This window comes from Vulpes lagopus, chromosome 11 (genome assembly GCF_018345385.1).
Source record: "Vulpes lagopus strain Blue_001 chromosome 11, ASM1834538v1, whole genome shotgun sequence".
Classification (NCBI taxonomy): domain Eukaryota; kingdom Metazoa; phylum Chordata; class Mammalia; order Carnivora; family Canidae; genus Vulpes; species Vulpes lagopus.
The window spans coordinates 41,111,216-41,138,722 of record NC_054834.1 but is presented as its reverse complement, the minus strand read 5'-3'; the positions used below and the strand labels follow the sequence as shown (position 1 = coordinate 41,138,722).

At 31.8% G+C, this 27,507-nt stretch overlaps 1 protein-coding gene across 4 annotated transcripts in view; it reads left to right on the top strand.

The window, feature by feature from the left end:
- The window catches only part of BRINP3 (BMP/retinoic acid inducible neural specific 3), a 384,981-nt gene that overhangs the window by 10,983 nt on the left and 346,491 nt on the right, over positions 1–27,507 (top strand). For all 4 annotated transcript variants that reach the window (XM_041773285.1, XM_041773288.1, XM_041773287.1 and 1 more), the window contains exon 2: positions 13,550–13,835. In XM_041773285.1, the coding sequence (XP_041629219.1) occupies positions 13,600–13,835 (236 nt within the window). In that variant the 5' untranslated portion in view covers positions 13,550–13,599. The remainder of the gene's footprint in view (positions 1–13,549; positions 13,836–27,507) is intronic.

Sequence of the window (27,507 nt, the reverse complement as noted above, 5' to 3'; positions counted from 1 at the left end):
CAGTATACAGATAGGTCAAATAAATAATTAATTTTCTATCCAGAGTTTTAGAGGATATTTATTAATGAGAAATGTAGGAACCAGTTGTGCAAATAAAACCATAAAAATATTCAGGGTAATGACTTAGTTGACATTTTATCATGATTTATTTATTTTTGTTGTGTTTTTAAATGTTAGTTTATTTTTTTATTTTTATTTTTTAAAGGATTTTATTTATTCATGAGAGACAGACAGAGAGAGAGAGAGAGAGAGAGAGAGGCCGAGACACAGGCAGAGGAAGAAGTAGGCTCCGTGCAAGGAGCCCGACATGGGGGTTGATCTCGGGTCTCCAGGATCAGGCCCTGGGCTGAAGGCGGTGCTAAACCACTGAGCCACCGGGCTGCCCTTAAAAGTTAATTTTTAATGGAAACATTTTCAATGGGTTATATATTTTGTTTTTAGTAACTAAAAGGAACAACAACAAAAAAGTTTAACATTAAAATAATTTGCAAATTTAATTTTCTTATTATTAGGGCCTTGTCTGTGCCTGATTATTTTGTTAGTGCTATGGATGCATTAGTAAATAAAACAGATGAAAACCCCTGCCTCATGTTGCTTGTACTGGAATTGCAGTGATTATTACATTATCATAGGAACTATCAAATAATTACAAGGATTATCCTGTGAATTTAATGATACCTGTAATCAAGACTAGAAGACAAGTTTAGGAGTCTGCTGACAATATTTATAACCATACACTCCTAGGTTAAGAACATTTGAATACTTTTATTTCCTTACAAATGAATGAAAAGTACCTGGAGATTATTATTTTGAAATTAAAAAAAAAATTCCTGTAGCCTAACAATCAGGACCTTAAAAAAAAAAAAAAACTTTAATAGTTTTACTGGACTTTATCTGTGACTTTAGAAAGTACACTCCTATTTGTATTTCCCCATATAATAACTTCTAATTAAATAGCCCTTTTCACCTTGTAGCCCTAGTAAACTCCAAGGTAAGTTTTGGTCCTATATAGAACAAGAGATTTATTGTCCATTTGGTTCCAACCTCCAGCATTTCTACACTTCAGCCCAGCATTATGTTTAATTCTTAAAATATATTAGTCTTTACATCAGTATAAATGACTTTACTGAGTAAGTTAGTATTATAGTTTTAGCTTTTACCCAGGATCATTATTAAGAATTTTTTTTTCTTTAAATATTTTATTTATTCATGAAAGATATATAGAGAGAGGTGCAGAGGGAGAAGCAGGCTCCATGCAGGGAGCCCGATGTGGGACCTGATCCCACGACTCCAGGATCACACCCTGGGCTGAATGAAGGCAGGTGTAAACTGCTGAGACACCCGGGAGTCCCTAAGAAAAAAAAATTTTAAAGCATTTCTAAAACTTTACAAAATTGTGACTGAAGTCATTATCCATAAAGGAAGGTGCAAAATGTTTATTGTCTCTTTATTTGCCTAGTACTTGCACATTGTCCTTTTTAAAAAATTATTTCCTTAATTCTCTTTAAATTTGCATGTATGTGACAAAATTCTTTTACTGACAAGAATTGTTTTTTTCTCCTACAAACCAGGATGCTTTTATTATCAGATTATACCAGAAAAAGCAGAATCTTATTCCTAGTTATAGTGATCATATTAAATACAGATGTCTGTAACCATTATTTTCATTCCAGTACTGTATGTAAATGTAGATTATTTGTTCTTTATTTTCAAATTATTTATTTATTTTACCTTTGACTATATCCTCTATGCTGTTCTCTTCATCCCTGAGACTTATTCATTCCATAGTCTGAAGCCTATATCTCCTCTGTTTCACCCATCACCCACTCCCACCTCAATTATCAGTTTTCTGTATTTGTGGATCTGTTTTTCTGCCCTTTTGTTTGAAACCTTTTTAAAGTTCTGCATATAAGTGAAATACTATGATATTTGTCTTTCTCAGTCTGACTTATTTCATTCAGCATAATATCCTCTAGGTCCATCCACATTGCCATAAATGGGAAGATATTGTTCTTTTTATGACTGTGTAATAGTCCATTGTTTTCTTTATCCATTCATCTACTGGTGGACACTTGGCTTTAATATTCCATTGTTTTCTTTATCCATTCATCTACTGATGGGCACTTGGCTTGCTCGCATATCTGATTATTGTAAATAATGCTGCAGTAGGGGCTCCTGGGTAGCTCAGTTAGTTAAGCACTTGCCTTTGTCTCAGGTCATAACCCCAGGGTCCTGGATCAAGCCCCCCATTGGCCTCCTTGCTCAGGCGGGACTCTGCTTCTCCCTCTCCCACTGCCATCCCCTTCCCCTATGCTATCTCTCTCTCAAATAAATAAATAAAATATTTTTAAAAAATAATGTTGCAATAGACATAGGATGCATATATATTTTCAAATGAGTGCTCTTATTCTCTTTGGGTAAATACTCTGTAGTGGAATTACTGGACCATATGGTATTTCTATTTTTAAACTTTTGTGGAGTTTCCATACTGTTTTCCACAATGACTGCACCAATTTGCATTCTCATCAACAGTGCAAGAGAGTTCCTTTATTTCTATTTTTTGGCCATCACTTGTTATTTCTTATCTTCTTGAGTCTAGCTATTCTGACAAATATGAGGTACTATCTAATTGTGGGTTTGATTTTCATTTCCCTGATGATTAGTGATGTTGAATATCTTTTCATGTGTATGTTGGCCATCTGTATGTCTTTTTTGGAAAAAAAATATCTTTAAACTGTCTTCTGTTTTGCTGTTTTGGTAATCAAAGATACTGATTATAATAAATTTCAGAAGCATTTCTCATACTTAACTTTAAAATTAGATTTTGCAATCTAAATATGCTATTTTAAATATCTTGCATCTGAACTTTATTCTTTACTTTCTACTTTCCTTATGAATTAAAATTAAGTACAATCTGAATCTTACCAAAATATTTTGGTAGATAATCACTTATGTTGGAACACCAAGATATTTTATGTTTAAAATATAAAGATAACCCAAGTGACTCTTGAACTTTGGACTTTTAAGAATTATATCCCCTATATGCTGGACAGAATTAAGGACTGGAACTCATTTTTGTCTTCATTTTTTCTAATCAGCTGTACCATTAGGTAGTATCATTTAACTTCTCTTTATTGGTAGGACAAGATTGTATTGACAGGATCAAGAGGAGATTAGTTCCCTCTGCAGTATATACTCCTCAGAGGAATACTGACCCTCATTAAGATGGAAAACACTTAAAGCTGTAATTCACAGGCACTGTATTGCCTGATCAGCTAAAATAAATAATGAGAAAGACCCTTTGGAGTATAGGTTTAGCAGAGTTAAATCACTGGAAAAATTTACTTCTCAGGATAATCTTAACTTCTACAACATGATTCAAAACAAATAAGCTTGGGCAGCCTCAGTGGCTCAGCTGTTTAGCGCTGCCCTCAGTCCAGGGTGTGATCCTGGAGACCCCGGATCGAGTCCCATGTCGGGCTCCCTGCATGGATCCTGCTTCTCCTTCTGCCTGTGTCTGGGCCTCTCTCTCTGTGTCTCTCATGAATAAATAAATAACATCTTTTAAAAAAAATAAAAAAGTAAAACAAATAAGCTCAGGTATTTAAAAAAAAATAGAAAAAGAAACAACAAAGCAGAAAAGTGAAAAAGTATAATAATAAAACACTCCTAACAGATGAATATAATGGCAATCTCTTGCTAGTTTAGGCAGACATAATGAAACAGTCCATGAATGAAAGAAAAAAAAAAAAAAGAAATTCAATTCAGTGCATGTTTCAAAAATTTACCATCTACATGACAGTTTGTTAAATATGGGGCTACAGGGATTACTAAAACATAATCCCTGCCAGGAAGTCCTTTATAAGCTGGTCCTATGAACAAAGGGGTTAAAAAGGATAATAGTAGCATATTGTGGAAATCCATCTAGTTGATAGTTATTTTAATAATTTTCAAACTAACATATTCAAAAGGATTTAGGGTAGTTATTAACCCACCAGGACATTTTAAAGTTCAAGAGGAATTGCTGTTTCAAACAAGAATGTATTCCAATCTTTATTTAAGTTCCTGATTGGATAATGCCTAGAGTTATATGGTATTTCTTCTACTTTAGGGATTATCAAAACATTTTTTGTCTTTTTATAAATTTGTTTTAGGTTTTTGAGGAAAATTGAAATAATTATCAGTGCATAAGAAAAAAAAAAAAAAACTTTTGGTATAATTTCCAGGTATGCCCAGTGACAAATTGCATGGCTAAAAGTCAGAATGACTTTTTTCCTCATTTCTACACATTACTGTTCATTTCAACACGTGCACAAAGGTAAAACAATCATTTCTCTATGCTTCTGGTGGAGTACAGAAGAAAGAATGGCAAAATTCTGCTTATTTATATAGAAAATGGCACACATTATATAACATATGCAAGATTTTATATCTTGATGAATTTCTTGACATTTTATTTAATAAAATGCCTAATTCTACTCTGTTAGGCTATTTAAAAATTCATTACCTTTAAATAAACAATGTCTAGATTAAGTGAGAACAATTTAAGGTCATTTGAAGTCTAGAATTCTAGAATATAAGTAATATTTAACTAATGCCATAAATTAATACAACATTACTAAAGCAATGATGTAAATCATTGCATAATGGAGCTCTTATTCTTTTATTAAACTGACTATATACGATATATAGGTCACGAATATTCAAAGATAAGAATCCAAATGTATATGTATATAGGAAGATAATGATTACATTATCCATATATCTTAAAATATGTACACCAAATTAATACTTGAATTTGCTACTTTAGAAAAGCAATGCCTTTAAAATGACTTTCCTCATACCTAGGGATCTTTTCTGCCAAATAATACTATAAAATATATATATTTTGTTGTACTCTTGAATTTTCACACTATTATTCCTTAAAATGCCACTTGATAAAAATGATCTTCATATTCTTATCATTATCTGGATTTTTGAGAACATAAGAAAGCTGACATTAATTAAAAATTTATGATTGCATTTCAGCAAAATATTTAAATCATCTCATTCTATGGAAATTTTATTATGTTTCATATTTTGAGAACCAATTCTGTTTTTGTGTGTTGGATATATTTTTTTCTTTTGTAATACTATAAAGCAATTCATAATAAGATTGAGTCATTAAGCCTATTGGATTAATTTTGCCATTTCTCTGAAGAGCACATAGGTAAATTAAATCACTCTGACTATGATTATACTTCTTATCCCATTAAATAATACATATAATCTGAAAAAAGTTGTTTTCTGATTTTTTTTAGTTTAAAGGTACATATTTTTAAATACATGAAGATGAATCACATTTAGTTGATTAAACTACAACCTTCATTGAAAAATTAAATTAGGGGCAGCCCCAGTGGTGCAGTGGTTTAGCGCCGCCTGCAGCCTGGGGTGTGATCCTGGGGACCCTGGATCCAGTCCCACATTGGGCTCCCTGCATGAAGCCTGCTTCTCCCTCTGCCTGTTCCTCTGCCCCTCTCTCTCTCTGTGTCTCTATGAATAAATAAATAAAATCTTTAAAAAAATTAAATTAGATGAAGCAGATAGGCTTTGAAAATCTTTAATATAAAAACTTATATTATGAAGCCCCATAATACTCAGATAACTTGCATATAATAGACTGAGAAAAAACTTCCCATTTTAACTTTTATTTTAATTTTCTATTATTTATATTTTCCACTTTATTTTATTATATATTTGATAATGTTTTTTAAGGTGGGAAAGGGAGGGGCAGAAGAGAGGAAGAGAGACTCTTAAGTAGGTTTCAAGTTGGTGTGAAGCCAGATGAGGGCCTCAATCCCAGGACTCTGAGATCACAATCTAAGCCGAAATCCAGAGTCAGATGCTTAACAAACCTAGCCACCCAGGTGCCCTTATTCTCAATTTTAAAATTTTAGTTTGTTCAAGAGCATTTAATTAAATGGCAGCAAAAATCTTAATAACTTTTGATCTGCAGTCAGTTCTTATTAGGTTACAGTATGGTGTAATAGGGGGAGCATGGTTTCAATTTGGTTTCAAAACTGTGGCCATTCAGTCTTTGCTTTGCTGCCTATTTATTTACCTTGAACCTCCATCATCTAAACAAACTAATGGTGATAATAATATATACTGTACTGTATTGTTAGGAAATGCAATAAGGAAATATTGGTAAAATGCTTGGCATATCAAAGGAGCTTGATAAAGGTAATTTTGTTGGAAAGAAAATAAAAAGAGCATATCATATTCATCATCACTGTCTTTTTTTTTCTCCGATAAAATTTGGAAGGGTTTCAGTTAAAGTTACCCCTAGTATAGAACTTTTCAAAGGGGGAGGGGTAAGTTGTTCAACTGCTCTTTATATATTATTATTCTGTAAATTCAAGAGTGACAACATAGTAAAACATATACCGTGCTTATTAGTGAGAAGAGAATTTATGTTGGACTTTACCTTTGAACTCATATTTGTTTGGTCATTCTTTAGAAACTATGAATAAGAGATCATAAATAAAAGATCCTGAATTTTCCACAATTATATGCATGATCATGATAATTCCTTATAATTGACTTAAAGCTAATAATTAATGATGCTTTTATATCCTTACTTGTAATGGTTTTTGAATATTAAGAATGCTCTGCTTTGATACTACTTGAACATGTCATTTCTGTTCATGATTTGGACACCAAATCATTATCTCAGGACTCTATTTCCCTCCTTTCTCAACTCTAAGAGCTGTTGTCATCTTGAGGTATAGCTCAGATACAGTCTTTTGTAAAGCTTTCTTCTTTCCACATAGAGGGAATTTTCTTAATCTTGCCATCCATATCACATTAATTACACCTCAATTTAGTACTTAATTATCTTTTATTCATTCACTCAACCACTACTTATTAAGCAACTTTATTTCTTGTACTTTGCTAACTCTATCCAGTTGTCATTAAAATAAGAACAATTATTGTCCTTCTAAAACTAAGTCTAATTGGAGGCAGGGGGGATATGAAAAAGTCATTATCTATACATAAATATACAATATAAATGGGCTATAATCGATGAAGTAAAGGGATCATAATTTTGACCCAATCTCAAAGGGTCACAGAAAGCTTTGTGGTTAAATGACAGTCTAGTCTGAAGTTCAAAGTAGGTAAAGTTTGGGCAGGTAAAGGAATCCAGTTGAAATAGTACTTCAGGTAGAATAAGTTGCATATGGAAAGATACTGAAGAAAGGGAGAAAGTGAGATGATTTTGAGGAATAAAATTATGACCAAAGCATAGTTGATGTTTGGTTGAAAATTGTGGCATACGCAGCAGAAAGATTAAAATAAAGAATTCTGCAAGTGAAGATAATTTTATACATTATCTTAAGGAGTTTGGATGTTATCCAGAGGGCAAATGACACAAAGTCGTAAGTTGGGGTAAAAGAGTTACATGTTCAAAATTCACTTTATAGTGAGATAACTAGTAAAAAACAAACAAAAAAAAACAAAAACAAAAAATTGGGGAGAGCCACATGGGTGTTAGGAAGACCAATTTTGAAGCTATTGCAGCAATCTAGAATAGAAGCTATGGTGGTAGTGTTGGGGGTATGTAATGACCCACTCAAATAAAGTGGGTGTGAAAAGAAATGATAGATTTGATTCTTGGGAGGAGCTTGGGGATTGATTGGATTATGGAGGAAAGGAAGATTTTGGCCTAAAACTCTGGAAGACATGGGGATCCCTGGATGCTCAGCAGTTTAGCACCTGTCTTCAGCCCAAGCTGTGATCCTGGAGACCCGGGATAGAGTCCGGCGTCTGGCTCCCTGCATGGAGCCTGTTCTCACTCTGCCTGTATCTCTGCCTCTCTCTCTCTCTCTCTGTGTCTCTCATGAATTAATAAATAAAATCTTAAAAAAATAAAACTCTGGAAGACAGTATGGAGGTTCCTCAAAAAGCAGAAAATTATACCCTTTGATCCAACAATTGCACTCCTGGATAATTACCCCAAAGATACAAATGTAGTGATCCAAAGATGCACATGCACTGCCATGTTTATAGCAGTAATGTCCACAATATCCAAACTGTGGAGACAGCTCAGATGTCCATTAACAGATGAATTGGTAAAGAAGATGTGGTATGAATATACAAAGGAATACTACTCAGTCAACAAAAAATTGAAATCTTTCCATTTGATATGAATGGAACTAGAAGTATTATACTAAGCAAAATAAGCCAATCAGAGAAAGATAATTATCATATGATCTCACTCATATGTGAAATTTAAGAAACAAAACAAGATCATAGTGGAAGAGGGAAAAATAAAACAAAATGAGAGAGGGAGACAACCCATAAGAGACTCTTAATCATAGGAAACAAAATGAGGGTTGCTGGAGGGGAAGGGATTGGGGGGATGGGGAAACTGAGTGATGGACATTAAAGAGGGTATGTTATGTAACGAGCACTGGGTACTATATAAGACTGATGAATCATTGACCTCTACCTCTGAAACTAATAATATACTCTATGTTAATTAATTGAATTTAAATAAAAAATATTTGGCTTAAAAATTTGAATATATGTCATGTATGAGATAAGAAAATCAGAAAGAGAAAAAAATAGAGAATGTTGATTTTTTAGTTGATAGAGAATTGGTTTCTAACAAGGATTACCATAGGCCATGTGTTCTGCCTTATATAAAGCCATCCTCACTTGATCGTAAGTTTCTGAGGATCAAAGCAGTATTTTTATTTCTATTTTTAATTTATTTTGTTATCTTTTTAGGATTTATTCATTTATTTTAGAGGAAAGAGAGCACATACACAAGTACACATGAGCAGGAGGTGTGGGAGGGGGACAGAGGGAGGCGGAACGAAGATTTAGCAGACTCCTTGCTTGACTATAGAGCCCATTCATGAGCTTCCATTCCACAACCACGATACATGGCCTGAGTCAAAACCAAGAGTAGGCCCTTAACTGACCTAGACACACAGGTGCCCCTCAAAAGCAAGATTTTTAATGATACTTGTCATCCTGCTTCATATCAAAATATATCAGGGTATTTTGCACATTGTAATGATAACTAATATTTACCTTTTTATTGTGCTTTTCTTTATTAGTAGTTCTACCAAATATATATATATATATATATATATGTATATATATATATATATAGAAACAATTACTACTTGGGAAAACTATTGAAAATTTACTGTTAGAAATATATTTTAACTCTCCATTCATTTACTTATACAGTTTATTTAGCAGATATTTACTTCAAAGCTAATATTTATTCTAATATATATTATTTGATATATGGTAATGTAATAATATGCTATATATTTTAATAGATTCTGAGAGTATGTAATACAAATATATTTATTTTATAATAATAAAATGATTGCAATATTTTTGTTTTGTAGAATAATATATATTCCATTAAACTATTAAGGAAGAATGTAGCCTTTTAATAAATACAATCATTTTGGGAAATGGAGACTTTATTTTGAGGATTTTTTTGAGGATTTTTTATATTTACAAACTCCAATATTAGTGATCATGAATATTAAAGAGCTATTCCATAGAGCAATGTAGCAATCGCTGAAGATGAGGAATTTGGAAAATGAATGTATGACCTGGAGCAAAGAGTCAATTTTCCTTAGATCCTTGTTCTACACAAAAAAAGAATAACATAAGGATTGAGAAATAGTGAGAGTATAATATATGGTAAAATGTAAATAATTGGTAGCTGAAGGATATATGTGTTTACTGTACAAGCCTCTAAACTTTTCTGTGGGTTTTAAATTTTCAAAATTAAGGAAAAATAAATCTCTTTGATACAACTATTTTATGAAGCTTCTTTGCATATTTAAGATTTTAAATGGATTTCCTTAAGAAACTATTTTGGACATGTTAGGAGCAAAAATCAGTTCAAATACAAATCTAAAAGAAGAAATCATATACTATGCAAAATTAATTGTTCAACAAATAGTAGTAATTAGTATTGAATATTCATTTAGATAGTAGTCTAAAAGATGAACCTCTATGACATGACACACCACTCTAAAAGATATTAAGTTGAAGTCAATAATTCATAATTTTCTTATCTTTGTAATTTCAGTTATACTAGAAATTCATTTGTAATATTATAGAACATATTTTCTAAGTTCCAATATTTCATGAATTTCAAATACATATGATAAGTTAATATTTTAGGTAAAAATAATGTACTGTCCTCTGGAATAGGATAAAGGAGAGTCAATGAGGAGAAATATTTTGTTGTGTTTTCGTCTTCCTGACATTTTTGGGTATTTGCAAGTAATAAAGTTGTGTGAGTTGATAATGATCCCACTGAACTTTATTTGGTGAGAATTTGTTATAAGAAAAGGCCATGTACCAAATATCCATCATATAAACAATGTGATATTTTCTTCCTCTTAATTTTTGGAAAAGAAAAATTTGATCAATATTTTTAATTAAATAATGCTTTTAATTAAATGATGCTTTTTAAATACGACCTTAATGTTTTTGCTTTTTAAATGTTTTTGTTGTGTTTTTTTTGTTATTCATAAAATACACCTTTACATATTTCAGAATATACTGTGCATTGACATTGTAGTTTCCTTAGTTGGCCTCTTAGGAACTTAGAAATCGTAAATTCAAGATTATTTTGCCATTTCCTTATACTCCAGGTAGTGAAATTGGTGAATTCACTTATTAGTTTAATGACTCTTACTTTCATTCATTGGACCTCATGATTTCCCTTCTTTAGTAATATCTCTACATGTAGCTGGTTATCTCAGTAGCGACCTGTGAGGTTCTCAAAGGGACCATATTCAGTACTTTTGAAATTGGCAATCTATATCATAAACTCATCTCTCACCCGAGGACAAAAACTGTTATTATTCCAAACCAAATAAAGGAACCGATTCAGGTGGTTCAGTAATATTTTAAAATTTACTACTCATTTACAAATGTACATTTGCCTACTTTCATAACAGACTAGATGGAGTCTTTTTTTTTTTTTTTTTTTTTTTTTGTGAACATTGAATCTAATGGCCATTTGTCCTAAGGATTTTGAAAGCATACATTCTGGCCTTAATGTATTCTAACTCTACTTTTCTCCCTGTTTTGTAATTCTTAAAGGCAGTGTCTTTAAGATGGCTTGAGTTGAAATGTCAAGTAGCGTAGTTTGATTATTGTTCCTGTCTTTTAAAAGACCTTATAATTGTAATGATTTCCAAGAGATCCCCCAAATTAGTGTAAATTTGGGCAGGATGAAATTCTCATAATCTCATTGCTAATAAACTTTCTTTCAGGAAAACCCACGGCTGAACAGAAGTAGGAGCATGCACCCAAATTAGAAGTAGAAGAAACAGAAATAATTAAAACCTAATTCCAGTATTTTTAGGTAGTTCCCACACACATAACATAAAATCTTTCCATTTTCCTCTGTGTTAAGATTAGAAAATATGCTAACCATGAAACTTCTTTAGCACATTTGGTAAAGAAAATAAATACAATGGTTCTGGGCAGTATACTGAAAAATGCAAACCAAACGTCATTTGTATACTACTTTCTTAATGCTGTGTGTCTTACAAAATCATGAGCTGCAGCAGAAAGAGCTAGTTTTAATTTTATAGTATATAATTATATGATTTGATATCAGCATGGAATATACTTTGAAGCATTCCTAATGTTCTTCCAACATTCTAGTCACTGTTCTAAGTGCCTACATAAGAAAATATAACTTTTTTGCAATAATGATTAAATGTTTCTGGTTTGAATATATTTGATCAACAGAAAAAATGTGTTTAACAAATGTAAATATTTATTAGTCACAAGTGGACTATACCATACAATTAAATATAGTAATAACTGTTTATGAATATAAGTGAAATATAATAATTTTAAGATAAGTGGTATAGTTCCCACACAAGAAACAAAATATAAAAGTATATATTTTCTTTATCAGCATTAGAAATTCTGAATTGAATCATCTGACAATGCCATATTTATACAAGTAATTGATGGAGGCCTGGAAACTCCCAACTGATATTCCAAAATCTATTATATGATGTTATACTTTATGAATTTTTAAAGTGTCTTGACTTGTAAGACTTCCTATGTTGTTTACAAAAGAGGCCATTGTTTAATCATCACAATAGAGCAACTTTCATGATTGGGGCAACTCATATAGTATGTGGGCATTAGTTCTTCTAATTGTGTAGTGTGTATGACTGGATCTGATGACCTAGGTCAGTCATATTGTATCATTGGTTGAGATATTTTATAGTTGTAAAAGTATTGCTGTATGCCTTTCCTATATAAATAGTTTAAGATTAAATTATGCATTATAGGATTATAACTAGAATGCAAATTAAAAATGTCAATTGCCCTATCCAAACACCAAATATGGCAACTATTATAATTAAAATATTTTACTTAATACTGTGCATTTTGATTCCTTTCTAAAGAGATTTTACTGACTAAAAACTCTCACAATCACACTTTTTCATTAGTCAGAGTTTATATACTATATAGTTCTATGTGATATAAATAATGATAATCTAAAAGATTGGTGAAGATGGAAAGTAAAATTGAATTCAAATATTTGTAGAATATTTTGTGTAGTATATAGATACTGCATCATCTGCTCTGTGTAAAATCGTTTATATTATACCACATTGGGATTTCATTTCTTGGTACTTTATTTCTGAATGCTTATGAAATTAATGTATGTGGTTTCATAGCTTATGTATAATCTGCATTGTCTTAGTTTTTGTGTGTATTTGAATTTTGTAGGTATGCCTATTTATCTGATGAATATGACATGGATGCACATTAAAGTTTTTTAAAGGTCCTAGAAATAGTTTATTATTATTCTGCTTTAAAAATCTGGGAAGTTTGTCCCTAATAGATGAATAATGGAAAAAAATATCTGAGAAAACACATAGACCTTCCCTCCCACTCATCACCCCACACATCCATCCATCCATCTATCTATATATAGAGATAGATGGTAGGTAGATAGATAGACACACATACATAAACACAATAATTTATTTATGTATTATTAAGCCCTTAATTTTATTCCATTTTGGTCTCATATTATGGAAATGACTACCTGAATATCTTTGATTCATTTTAAAGCATTTTTTTCTAGGACAATTCAAGTAAACAATAAAATACACTTATATTACAATGTATTACACAATTTATGAAATAAATAAACATATACAATATTTATTTTGAAAGTGTCCAATGTTGTAAACATCTAAGCAAAAAAGAAGAAGTATTCGTCAAAACCAATTGTGGTTGTACGACACTGTTATGACAAAGTCTGTTATGACTCAGTGACCTATTTTCCAATGAATAAAAAAGGAACATAGAGCTTTCAAAAAATGAAATTATTTTGTTTTACTGATTATTCAATTTTGCTATCATCTAATTTAACACAATGATACTAGATTTAAAAAGAAAGGAATTTGCCACCTCAGCACCTTAATTGCTAGAACAGAATCTTCTAGGGGCTAACTAATTGCCTGTGTATTTTGTCTAGGTGTTGAGGGAAAGCTAAGAGAATGAAGGCTCTAAATCCCCAGTGGAAGCATGATATGGCGGAGCAGAGCTGGTGCTGAATTGTTCTCTCTGATGGCTCTATGGGAGTGGATAGCCCTGAGTCTTCAATGCTGGGTTTTAGCGGTTGCTGCTGTTTCGGATCAGCATGCCACAAGCCCCTTCGACTGGCTCCTCTCTGATAAGGGACCCTTCCATCGTTCACAGGAATACACAGATTTTGTGGACAGAAGCCGGCAGGGATTTAGCACAAGATACAAGATATACAGGTATGAAGCAAAGGGAAAGCAATTATAGATATCTTCCTTGAAGGTTGTGTGTAAATAAGTTTCTCTAAGGGAAAGCTTCAGATGGGAAAGGGTTATTACCAGAAGGGTTATTATTTACCATTCACAGTAGTATTGTTTTCTTGCTATTTAAGAGTATTTCTTATAGATGTAGCAAACTATTAAAAACAAAACAAACCCAAAAAGTAGTAATGGTGACCAGTTGTGCATCACCCTCAAATTGTAGGAGTGTCACATTTCTTAAAGTAAATTCCAATTAACTGTGAGGCTGAGTGTATAATTTTAAATAGCTAAATTTTTAAATGAATTTTCTTGAGATTCTTTTCTACCTTATATCATGCTGTGTTATCTTTTTTTTTTTTTTAGCTTAAATGGAAATGGTATCTTGTACTAGTCACTGAGAAGTTGAGTCACCTCATTCTTTTTCCCCTTAGAGGTAATTGTACGTTCAGAAGCTGGAGAAAATGGCAACGGGTTAAAAAGAAGTAGCAGATAAATGTGACATGATAGCAAAGGCCAAGAAAAAGGAGGGGATTGAGATATATGGCCTTTAACTTTTACTGTTCTTATATATTTGAATATAAATAAGTTACACAAAAGGAGTCATATATTAAATCCAACAGACTGCCTCCTTCTCCCCAGCCCAGCAAATCCATTAAAGAGAGGAGTGTACAAATGGTTGCCTGACTGGATTAGATTGTATTGATCCTTGCCATAAAGAATGTTTTATGTAAAGTTATCAGTCTGGTTTGTTTCTGCATGATAGGAATTCACAATTCTCAGCAGTTGGTTTAGCATTTATGTAGAAACAAAACTTAGCATTGTATTTTTGTGTCTGTATCTATGTAGATACTGTTACATAAGTATTTTATTTTATGTTGTATGTGCAGCAGAGGGCACTGTGCTTCTGGTCTGTATGTAGTCTTTTATACAGCATTGTGAGAAATTTGTAAGTCCTATCAGCAATGCATATTTACAGAACAGACTGAAGGTACTGAACAAGTTCCATGAAATCTACTGCTCTATGTGTGCGTGTGTATGCGTGTGTTTAATAAGAACTCCCTTAGTCTAAGAAGCCAGAGCACAGTCACAAGTCTATAGAAAGACTTACCTTAATTTTTTAAAAATGACATGACAAATATTAAAGATTTTCTTTCTGAGATGCAGAAGGAAACAGTCAATATAAGATGATTCTAGCTTTATTCCTTTTTACATGTGTTTGTTGGTTTTGCCAGATTTCCTTTACAAATTATGTGGAGCTACTTGAATTTAAGATTGTAAGAATGTCTAATTAGTTTCAGCATTCTGCAAAAGGTTTTTTTCAGTCTGTCAAACAAACTAATTCAGAGCATGTCTCCAGGATCTATTGGCATCTCTATTGGGAGTTATGAGGTGTTGTATGGTGTGTGATTATTTGGTTCAGCTTATTGGTCAGTGAGCTGTGAGTTGAAAACATGGCTTGACATGTCTTTAGAGGTTCTAAATTGAATCAAAGAGACATTATTTGGATCACCATAGTGAAAGGTAATGAAAAATAATGCCTTGGGATGTTGCCTAGCTCATATATTCCCTTTAGTCTGTATGGCACTATATTCTTAAAGATCTTCATTAGCCCTATATTTCTCATCCTTCCTATCTCTTTGCCTTTGTGGTTTGGATAAACACGTATGGGATTTGTCTGTTTATAAACAGTGGAACATGGCATCCTTTCGCCCATGTCCAGAGCAGGCTTTAACTAATGTTACCTTTGAAACTTTACTTAATGGTGCTATATTCATTGATGGTTGCTATACAATAACCACTATATTTATGAGGATTTCTTTGTGTCAGACCGGTAAGATATTTCATCTATTCAACTAGTATTTACCTAAATTTCAAAGAATTCTGCTTACCTATGCATCCAATATAATGGATCAGTATTTTTTCTGGTGAAGTTAACTTTGTTTGTGAGCTATTAGAGAATCTCAAATCCAAGGATAAGAATAGCTTTTGATTGTTGTTGTTTTACTTTAAAAAATACTTGTCTTAAACAATAATTATTAGAGAGTTTATCTTTTATCAATGTTTGCCCTGAAAGATAGAATTTGTATTTAAGTATTCTATAGCTGGAAAATCAATATTTTTCCATATTAAGCACTAGATTAATCATTTTGAAAGACCACATAAATTCAAAAAGTGATCAGCCAAATTCTACTAGTGTTTATTATTCCTGTCATAAGCTCCTTCACGAGGGGCGTTGCATTGATATAGTTTCTGAAAGGCACTAGTTCTAAATGTAAAACATATTAAGCCTGTTGAAATAATTAGGTCAGATCTCTTTCAGTTGTCTTCATTTTATCTCCTCCTGCAACATATTTTTCTTTTCACCTCAAATATACAATAGTAAGATCATAACCCATTGAACATTTTTACTAGGATCATAGTCAAGGCTTTGAGGGAGACAGTGCCATTATTTTCATGACAAAGTGCATTTTAGGCAATTAACAGGGCTTATATTTGTATTTTTTAATATTTTATTTATTTATTCATGAGAGACACCCACAGAGAGAGAAAGAGAGAGAGAGAGAGGCAGAGACAGATACACAGGCAGAGGGAGAAACAGGCTCCATGCAGGGAGCCCATGTGGGATTGGATCCTGGGTCTCCAGGATCACACCCTGGGCTGAAGGGGGTGCTAAACCACTGGGCCACCAGGGCTGCCCTTATATTTGTATTTTTAAATTAGAATGTTATAATTATAAAGAATTTTTAGATTTTTGTTCTGAAACAACACTATGACTTAAGAAATGATTATTTTGTGAGTAGATTATTGAATTGAAGGATCTAGAATGACTTTGCTAACACTTAACTTGTTATTTGTTAACCCTAAAAGTTGGGTTTTTAGCCATCTTCCCTCTTAGCTGAAGATTGATAATAGAACCTAAGCATAGGCCTTTTAAGTACTCTAACTTCTAGAAAATAAGCTATGCTTGGGGAAAGTTTGTCCAGTAGAAAACCTAGAATAGCAGCACACCTAGTTCTGTAATAACTTGGAGCCATGTCATTGGTTATTATGTTCTAGAAATAACCCTTAGGCAATATGGCCACCAGCAAATGCATAGTTTCTTCCAGGCCTGGAGGTTCTCATTCATTTAATAAATTATAAGAGCTCTGGATAAAGGACTCACTTTTAGTAACTCAAACAGGGTTATCTTAAATCACAGCTATAAGTTCTATAGTCGGATGAGGTGATTTTTATTTCCATAAAAGAAACATTTTACATATGTAGATCTTCAAATATGGTGATACAAAATAAAAGCCTTTTTTTCTTTGCCAAACTTCTACTGTTCTTTGTTTAAGCACATGTGCAAGTGATTCATAGGAAAAATGATGATGCTTTTCTTATAATCTTCCAAGATAAAATAAAAATGTCATATTACTCATATTACTACAACTTAGTTACTTCCTCGAAGTAATTTTTCAAAACCAAATTTAAGTGAGAATAAGACACAATTGAAATAAATGCTGTGCCTTATTGGTCTTCATGGTTATGTTCTCTGAAAAAATATATTTAAAATGGTTTGCAAAGGACAAGATAGTCTCGAAAGATAAACAAATGTATGGACTTTTCATATATGACAGGGGTATATGAAATAGTGTATGGGAAAGGGTGAGTTTATTAATAACTGGTGTGCAATTTGGGTAGCATGTGAGGAAAGCAGAAATCAGATCACTTCCTCATACCATATATATAAATATACTTTATATTGGAATAAAGATCTACATAAGAGAAGCAAAAATGTTGTTTCTAGGAGATAACAGAGGAAAATATTTTCATGATATTGGGATATATAAGAATTTCTTAGAATACCAGCCATTAAACTTAAAAAAATACTGATCAATTTAAGTATGTTAACATATATACAGTAACAGGAACAAAGCCACCAGTAGCAGCATGGATGAATCTCCAAATCAAAATGTTAAGTGAAAGAAACAACACAGGAAAATTTGCACATGATATGACCCTACTATAAGAAATTCACTGAACTAAATTATATTATTTAGAAATACATATGCAAAAGTGATTGATAAACCTAAAGAAAAGCAAGGAAAAGACTATAACAAAAATCAAGATAACAATTATCTCCATGGTGAGGTAAGAAGGATAGGATTTTTAGTGTAGAACATGAGGGATTTCTAAAGTAATGACAATACTGAATTTCTTAAAGTGGGTGATCATTATACTGGTGTTCTTTAGTTTCCAAATACTGGTTTTAGATTGTTATTATTTTATATTTCAAAATATAAAAAAAATTTAAATGTAAGTAAATATTGTGTTAACCTTGAATTGAAAAATTGAAATCCTCAAATTAAGTAAATTAACTCTTTCCTTTGAATTGTTCTCAAATTCAGTATTTATTATTAAAGTTTATTAAACTCCAATAAATTTTATAGAAATGTTTAGTTATAAGAACAATAGATGCTCCATTATAGTTTCATATCTTTATATGTATTCATTCATGTAAAGTAAAATTTTTTATTGTTTATTGTTTACAAAGACCTTCCATATTTTTATATGTTATTTTTTTCTATAGCCTTTCAGTGAATGGCATTATTTTTTTAAAGATTTTATTTATTCATTTGAGAAAGAGAGAGAGCAAATGAGTGCACAACTTGAAGGGATGGGAAGACAGAGAGGTGGACTCCCCACTGAGCAGGGATCCTGATTTGGGGACTTAGGACTCTATTCTAGGTCCTGACTCAGGGCTCAATCCAGCACTTTGAGATCATGACCTGAGCCAAAAGCAGATGCTTAATGGACTAAGCCACCCAGGCACCCCTCATTGATGGCATTATTATAGCAATTTCAAAATGATAACATTCAGAGATTTTAAATAATATATCTACATCAACAAATATTAAAAACTTGTATTTCTGATTCAAAGTCAATGACCATTTTACTAGAATTAAAAAACAGAAACAAAAATAAGTCCTCATAGATAATGGGCTAAATCTTTTTGATAGTCAAAACCCGAAATCATTATACCACTCTTGTTTCTATGTTTGCATGTATTAAACAGTTTTGCTCAATAAATATATCCTTCTATCTAACATTTATACTGTTGCCAGAGACCTAATAAAAAATTGTGTAATATTATTGCATGTAAGGTTCCTAATGTATCTAGCCTTCCCGTCTCAACCACCTTGTGTATTATCTCCCTCACTAACTTTGGGCTTGTCTACCCATGTTGCATCAGTTGATGTGACATCAGCAAATACGATGCAGGCAAAATCTTATGAAGTGCTTGTGTCCTGGGCTTGCCCTGAATCTTATCTGAAACTACTCTGTGATGAATTTTCCTCTAGACCAATAGAGGACCCAAGGCCACATGGAGCAGAGAACAACCGAACCAGTTGATGTTCTCTGGATCTGATAGGTATCAGATAGAAACAATCACTGGACAAGTAATAAGGCCATTTAAAAATATTCAGCTCAAGCTGAATATTTCTACCAGAAACCTGAAAATACATGTGTAACCTAGTCATAGGAATAGAACCATTTTGCTGGGCTCAGACATTTATTGCTCATTCATTTACAGAATCATCAAAACAAACAAAACAAAACAAAAACAACTTGTTTTAAGCCTCTACATTTGGTGAACCTTTCCATGTACCACATGTAATTGATGAAAGTATTCTTCATCAGGAATATAAATTAGACAGGTATTTATTAATGACATCATAAATCATATAAAATGGTAAAGATAACATTTATTATAAAAAGCTGCTTTATTTAAGAATGCATACATTTTAAAAATAAAGACTAAGAGAATTCTGGCTAAAAATGTCTTTCAAATAGCAATTCCTGACACAATCACTTCAAATTTCCCACTAGATTATGAGGAATTCATGGAAGGAGATGAGGTTGGGAGGAAGATGAAAACTCCTATCAATGCAAGAAAAACTATAAAGTTGATACACAATTTTCTGCCAATGAAAGGCATTTCAGTAGTTAGGAGAATCAGTGATTAGCAAACACATTTAAATGCTTAAGATAGAGCAAGCCAAATAGTTTTGACAAATGTCATACTTAACCTTAAATCTAGTTAGGTCCTACATCATTATCAGCTACCTGCTGAGAAATCCAGAGTTGGCACATAGTAGAAACTGTGCAGCCCTCTCTCTGTTGCAAAGACCCTGCTTTGTGATGTAAGCAGAGTATAAATAATTGATCTCTCTTTTTTCTGGTTTTGGAATTAAGGTGATGCCGGCCTCATAGAATGAATTTGGAAGTACTCCATCTCTTTCTATCTTTCCAAAGAGCTTTAGGAGAATAGGTATGGTTTCTTCTTTAAACGTTTGATAGAATTCCCCTGGGAAGCCATCTGGCCCTGGACTTTTGTGTCTTGGGAGATTTTTGACGACTGCTTCAATTTCCTCCCTGGTTATTGGCCTGTTCAGGTTTTCTATTTCTTCCTGCTCCAGTTGTGGTAGTTTGTGGCTTTCCAGGAATGCGTCCATTTCTTCTAGATTGCCTGATTTATTGGCGTATAGCTGTTCATAATATGTTTTTAAAATCGTTTGTATTTCCTTGGTGTTGGTAGTGATCTCTCCTTTCTCATTCATGATTTTATTAATTTGAGTCTTCTCTCTCTTCTTTTTAATAAGGCTCTTTAATAATTCTTTCAAAGAACCAACTCCTGGTTTTGTTGATCTGTTTCACAGTTCTTCTGGTCTCGATTTCGTTGAGTTCTGCTCGAATCTTTATTAACTCTCTTCTTCTGCTGGGTGTAGGTTCTATTTGCTGTTTTTTCTCTAGCTCCTTTAGGTGTAAGGTTAGCTTTTGTATTTGAGTTCTTTCCAGTTTTTGGATGGATGCTTGTATTGTGATGTATTTCCCCCTCAGGACTGCTTTTGCTGCATCCCAAAGATTTTGAATGGTTGTATCTTCATTCTCATTAGTTTCCATGAATCTTTTTAATTCTTCCTTAATTTCCTGGTTGACCCTTTCATCTTTTAACAAGATGGTCCTTAAACCTCCATGTGTTTGAAGACCTTCCAAACTTGTTGTGATTTAGTTCTAATTTCAAGGCATTATGGTCTGAGAATATGCAAGGGACGATCCCAATCTTTTGGTATTGGTTAAGACCTGATTTGTGACCCAGTATGTGGTCTATTCTGGAGAAAGTTCCATGTGCACTTGAGAAGAATGTGTATTCAGTTGCGTTTGGATGTAAAGTTCTGTAGATATCTGTGAAATCCATCTGGTCCAGTGTATCATTTAAAGCTCTCGTTTCTTTGGAGATGTGTTTAGAAGACCTATCGAGTATAGAAAGCGCTAGATTGAAGTCACCAAGTATAAGTGTATTATTATCTGAGTATTTCTTCACTTTGGTTATTAATTGATTGATATATTTGGCAGCTCCCACATTCGGGGCATATATATTGATGATTGTTAAGTCCTCTTGTTGGATAGATCCTTTAAGTATGATATAGTGTTCCTTTTCATCTCTCACTACAGTCTTCAGGGTAAATTTTAGTTTATCTGATATAAGCATGGCTACCCCTGCTTTCTCTTGAGGACCATTTGAATGGTAAATGGTTCTCCTACCTTTTATTTTCAGGCTGTAGGTGTCCTTCTGTCTAAGATGAGTCTCTTGTAGACAGCAAATAGATGGGTCCTGCTTTTTTATCTCTTTTTTTAAACTGTTGTTTAAATTTCAGTTAGTTATCATTCAGTGTAATATTAGTTTCAGATGTAGAATTTAGTGATTTAATACTTACATGATTTCTCTTTTCTTACCATGTTTGGAAATGGTAGTTCCCCAAAATAATATGGTAGATAGAGATGTGCAAGTTAAATACGACCCATATATTATGTGGGACATACTTACACTAAAAAATCCATTTGCTGGTTATTTAAATTAGAATTTAACTGGTTGTAATTTTTTTTTCCTCTAGCTGGTAACTTTATGAGGAAAAGAGATGCTTACTGACATTCAGATTATGTATCAATGACAAGGACTCTCAGAAGTAAATTAGAAATAAAAAGAGAAAAAAAAAAGTCTGAATGTAGTTAATAGAGTCTCTCATGGACTTTTCTTGTTCACCCTATCAGAGAAATTAATGTCAGGGGAACTCCTGCATTGGACGAAGACAGCTATACACCAGTGCACTCTCCAGTAATCTAAGACTGAGTGGGAAAAAGTGATTTACATGTTGTCTTTTAACAAAATCTGTGTATTGATAGAGCTCTCCATTTTATGTCAGATAAATGAAATAAGACAGTAATAGCACCTTTGGGTTTGCAGTGCATGACAGAGTGCCTGCCACATTGTAGGGAGACTATGCTCACAGAATGAAGAAATGAACAAATAAAAAAACCCTGCAGAACAAAAGTAATAAAAAAATTACCATAAGAATTCAGTGGAAGAGATGACCTCTTTATGATTCCCCCCCCAGTACACACATATGCAAGTATTGCATACATGTACACTTTATCTTCTCTGTAGGTTGTAAGAAACTTTGAAATCTACAAAACAGAAGAGATGGTTAGGAAAAAATAATCTGAAAAGAAACGGGTATTGGGTAAGGTAGCATAATAATGCAAGTAAATCAAATGCAGCAATAAGCATAAAGCCACATTAAAGACCATTACTCACAGTAAATGTAAGAATTGAGAGGATGGTCATGAGATTGCATGGAAATATTAAAATATAATTATTGGAGGATGTAATATTTAACATGAGATATCATGATTAAACCATGTAAGTCTATAAGCTCAATTAATAGAAATAAATACCTAGAAGAAAGGCCATGTTAAAGACAGAGCAAAATCTTAAAAAAAACTTTTTAAGTGAAGAATAAAACTTTATATTTATTTCAATTCTGAAAATAGAAACTGGAAAGAATAGGTTTCAATGTCATTACAAACCTTAAGGGTAGCAAGTGGTAGACACAAAAAGCATCATACATATCTTAAAACTTACTGCTACATATAAAAAGTAAAAAAAGACAATGATAAATATAACTTAAGGCAAGGTGATTGCAGAAAAACTAAACATATGGTTAGTGTAATGGATGTATATATTTCAAGGTCTAAACATTAAGACTGTATTTAGATTTTTTGAATATGCCACTTACAGCAGTTGCCTAAAACAAAATTAACCCTAACATAAAAGCCAAACAGATGATCAATTAATTCTCTTATAATACTACCTAATAAATAATATATTACACTAGACCTTCTAAAGGAAGTTAAAAAAAATAGCTGTCACATGAAATTTTAATCTACTATATTTATTCTTCATAGATGAAATAGATTACCACACCAAAAAAAGTCAGTATAAGAGTGGGAAAAAGCAGATAACTTGAGTATTGAATCTAGTGCAATTGTATAGAGTGCAATATAGAATTGTACATACTGAACATATAATGCTAAACATGTGATATACTTCTTAAACACATATATGGGATATTTATGAAATTTTATTTATTTTATCCACACAAAAATTTTCAACACAATGTATCTCCCTACATTTTAGAGTTTTTTTAAGTCTTACCACATAGCCTTAAGACTAGTTATTTTGAATATACATTTAGAGAAATTCTTTTAACTATTTGGTCATAAAATTTAAAATTCAGAGAATTAATGACAATAAAGATGATTTTATTTTAAAATATATTTAATATTGTGAGAAATTCTTTCATACTTTTTTCATATACAAAGTTAAATAAACAAAAAACTCAGCTGCAAAACTCCAAAATAGAAAGTAGAGCTCAAATGATTTCTCTGTAATTTTACTTTTTTAAAATAGAAACCTGTGGAGTATAGAGACTACAAGTAAATTTATCAAAGTGTTTGCTTTACTTCTGGTTGGAAAGTTCTATAGATTTTTTCTTTCATTTTTCTTTATTAAGTATGTCTGATTCTATGATCAGACAAGTTACTTAATGCCATTAAAATATTAAGTGAGACATACTTGAAAAATGACTTCCAAATAATTAACGATGAAATTATGAGAATTTACTAGGATTATTTAGATAAAAGTTAAAAATAAAGTTTAAAAGGGGAAAACTCTTTGAGTTTTTGAGTCTTTACACTTCTTTGAAGTATTATAAAAAAACTTTATATCATGAAGAACTATAAAATAAGTCAGCAGTGTTTAATAGAATAAGGAAAAGAAGAGGTGGAAATAAATATTTTGTTTTCATTATGTGATTGTACTTTCATATATGACTTCATTTAATCCTCCAAATAACCCTCATATAATGATTCCCATTTTACAGCTTAACAAATAAAAACAAAACTGTTGTCCTTCAGTTTACTCATAGTATTCCTAAATGTCTCTTTCATTGTACTTATAGTACTGCACTAAAATCACGTGTTGACTCCTTGAACTGTAAATGCCTTCAATGCAGGACTTTTTCATCTTTCTGATTTATTTCTATATTATTATTATTACTATTATTATTATATCTATATTATTCTATTTTTATATTTTTATTTATGTTTATATTCCTGGATCAAGCCAGTTGTACACCCATCAAAGACGTCAGCTTTACATTTGGGACTGCTTGGTTTCAAAATCAATGCTCATGCCATTGAAAAGATCCCCTCTTGACTGTAAGTAGGGAGATATGAATTGTTTTCTATCTTTGTTACTAACCAACGGTGCTACCTCAGAATTATAAATTAATTTCTCAGACTTCAGTATCCTTTTTTAGTATAGTTAAGGGTGCACTAGATCTCTAAAGATCCTTTGAATTATAAAGTTTTATGCTTCTAATCTAAAAGTGAAATGGGAAAATTATCAGAACAAATAGTTAAGCATTAAATTAAAAAATCAGTTATGGTTAATTCTGCTATGTGTATTATTCCGTCTTTTGCAAAGTCATTTATAGATACTTTTTAAAGAGTGTGTCTGAGAATCTCTCATATTACTCTGTTTATGCATACTTCAATAGAAATTTTGTAATAATTCCCCCCCACATACCACTCAAATTCTTTTCTATTTCTCATATGTTCTACTGAAACTGTAATGGAAGGAAGCTATTTTTCCTAGTTGTTTGACTTTCTACAAATCTTTGCACTAATGTGGTAGCACACTTTACAGTGCAGTGATAAATTAGGGAGAGTGTTCTAGATAGTGATTTTATACATAAATAACCTAAATTTATTTGCTTTTGATATTTATCAACAACTCTATTTAGTTACATCTCTAATTTTGAGATTAAATCATATAATAAATTTAAAATTTTATTATTTAATTATAATTCACAATCAACTATACATATGAATTTGTACTTTATCTCTCCTTTAGCAGTCATTGGGAAAATTTTAGTAAGAAATAAGATAGAAATATTAACTTGAAGGCTTAGGAATTATAATTGGTGTTCAGAAAAGCCAGTTCCTAGTGGAGATTGTATATAATCTAGCGATTATAAATAAAAGGCATGCTTTGTCATAATTTCTGTAATTTTTAAGTAATAATTTTTAGTCTAGTAGTGCATTCATGTTTGTTGCTATTAAAATGAGCAAATGAACAGGACTGCCAGTTTACACAATTATTTACAGAACAGGAAATAACAATGATGATTTTTTGGCATTCAAACAAAGAATTTATTATTTTGCCCTCTCTCATTCCACCTTACTGAAGACTTCAGTGGTCATTATCTCTGTGGTCATCTTCCAATGAAATCACCAAAATTATCAGTATTGTTTTCTTTTGGTATCACTGTTTGGGAGCTTTTGTATTGTTAATATGTATTTTTTTTAAATCAAGCATAATTTCAAAAGTACAAGGTTTAAAAATTGAGGGAAAGAAACCCGAATAATCTTTTTTCTAGGCTTTTTTATGCCTACTTACAATGGACTGTTACTTTAAAAAATCACTTGCATTATATTTCTCATTGTAAGTATGAAAAGGTCCTAAATAACATTTATTATGCCTTTTTCTGCCTTAATATAAAGTAATTAAGGTAATTGCTATTTAATTATAATATTGGAAAATCCAACTTTTAAAATGTTAGTGAAAAGATTAATATTATGATATTATCTCTTTTACTTTAATAAGCATGTAATGTGAATCATAGTAGAAGATTAGATCCTCACCTTCAAATTGTACTTTGCAAAAGTTAAAGCTAAAATTTGTGCTGAGTACTCATTGTTTGTAATAGGTTTTATTTGATTAATATCTGTAAGTAGGCTATTCTTTTATAGAGGTAGCACATTTAAAATTTTGGGAGATTACTTTTTCTATAAATTGCTTATTTTTCCCATTATTTTCAATTAGAATCACAATTCCATAATCTGCCTTAGGATGTAAGAATTATCCATAAAGTTCATTCAGTTGAAAGAAGTGCCTTACCATCAATTAATTAGTAATATTTAACCAAGAAATCTGCCTCTCAGACTGAAATGACATATAATAATATGTAGATGTTCAATAAATGTAGTTGAAAAGAATTACACGAAGGATGTTCATATATATACTTTTTATTGGAGTGTAGTTGACATACAATATTATATTTCATGTGTGGAAATAGTGATTTCTACAAATCTCATTATGAAATGCTCACTACAGTAAATGTAGTTACCAGCTGTCACCATACAGAATATGTCTTTGTTTGCTTGTTTGCTTTGATTTTTAGATTCCACATTTAAGTGAAATTATATGGTATTTGCTTTTATTCTGTCAGACTTATTTTAATTAGCATAATGCCCTCTAGCTCTATCCATGTTGTCACAAATGGTAAGATTTCATTTTTATGGCTGAGTAATATTCCATTTTATATGTATGCCACATCTTTATCCATTCATCTCTTGATGGACACTTCAGTTGCTTCCATATCTTGACTATTGTAAATAATCTTGCAATAAACATAGAGGTGTATATGTCTTTTTGAATTAGTGTTTTTATTTTCTTTGTGTAAATACCCAGAAGTGGAATTACTGGGTCATATGGTAGTTCTATTTTTAATTTTTTGAGGAAACTGCATACTGTTTTCCAGTGTCTGCACCACTTTGGTGGTGCCCATATCTTTGCCAAAACTTACTATTTTTTTTTCCTTTGTGATACTATCCATTCTGAGTGGTATGAGGTGATAGCTCATTGTGATTTTGATCTGCATTTCTCCAATGATTAGTGATGCTGAGATTCTTTTCATTTTCTCTTGGCCATGTGTATGTCCTCTTTGGAAAAATGCCTATTCAGGTCCCCTACCCATATATTCTTAATCTCTCTTTCTTCTATTTCTCTAAATATTCTAGTAAACAAAGGCAACACAAAAAATATGATTTATTATTTCAATAAATAGGAAAATGTGAATATACTATTTCAGTTTAAGTGTATGCAGATTTTTTCAATAATTACAGTGAAGTATTATAAATGTATTTTCTCTTACGATTTTCTTAATAACATTTTCTTTTTTCTAGCTTATTTTATTATAAGAATACTATATATTATATGTATACAAAATATTTGTTAATCACCTGTTTATGTTATCCATAAGGCTTCCAGCCAAGAGTAGGCTAAGTTCTGGAGAAGCCAAAAGTTATGCACAGATTCTCAGCTGTGCAGGGGGTCAATGCCTCTAACTATCCCCTTGTTCTAGGGTCAATTATGTATGTATGTATGTATGTATGTATGTATATATACACATTTATATGCACA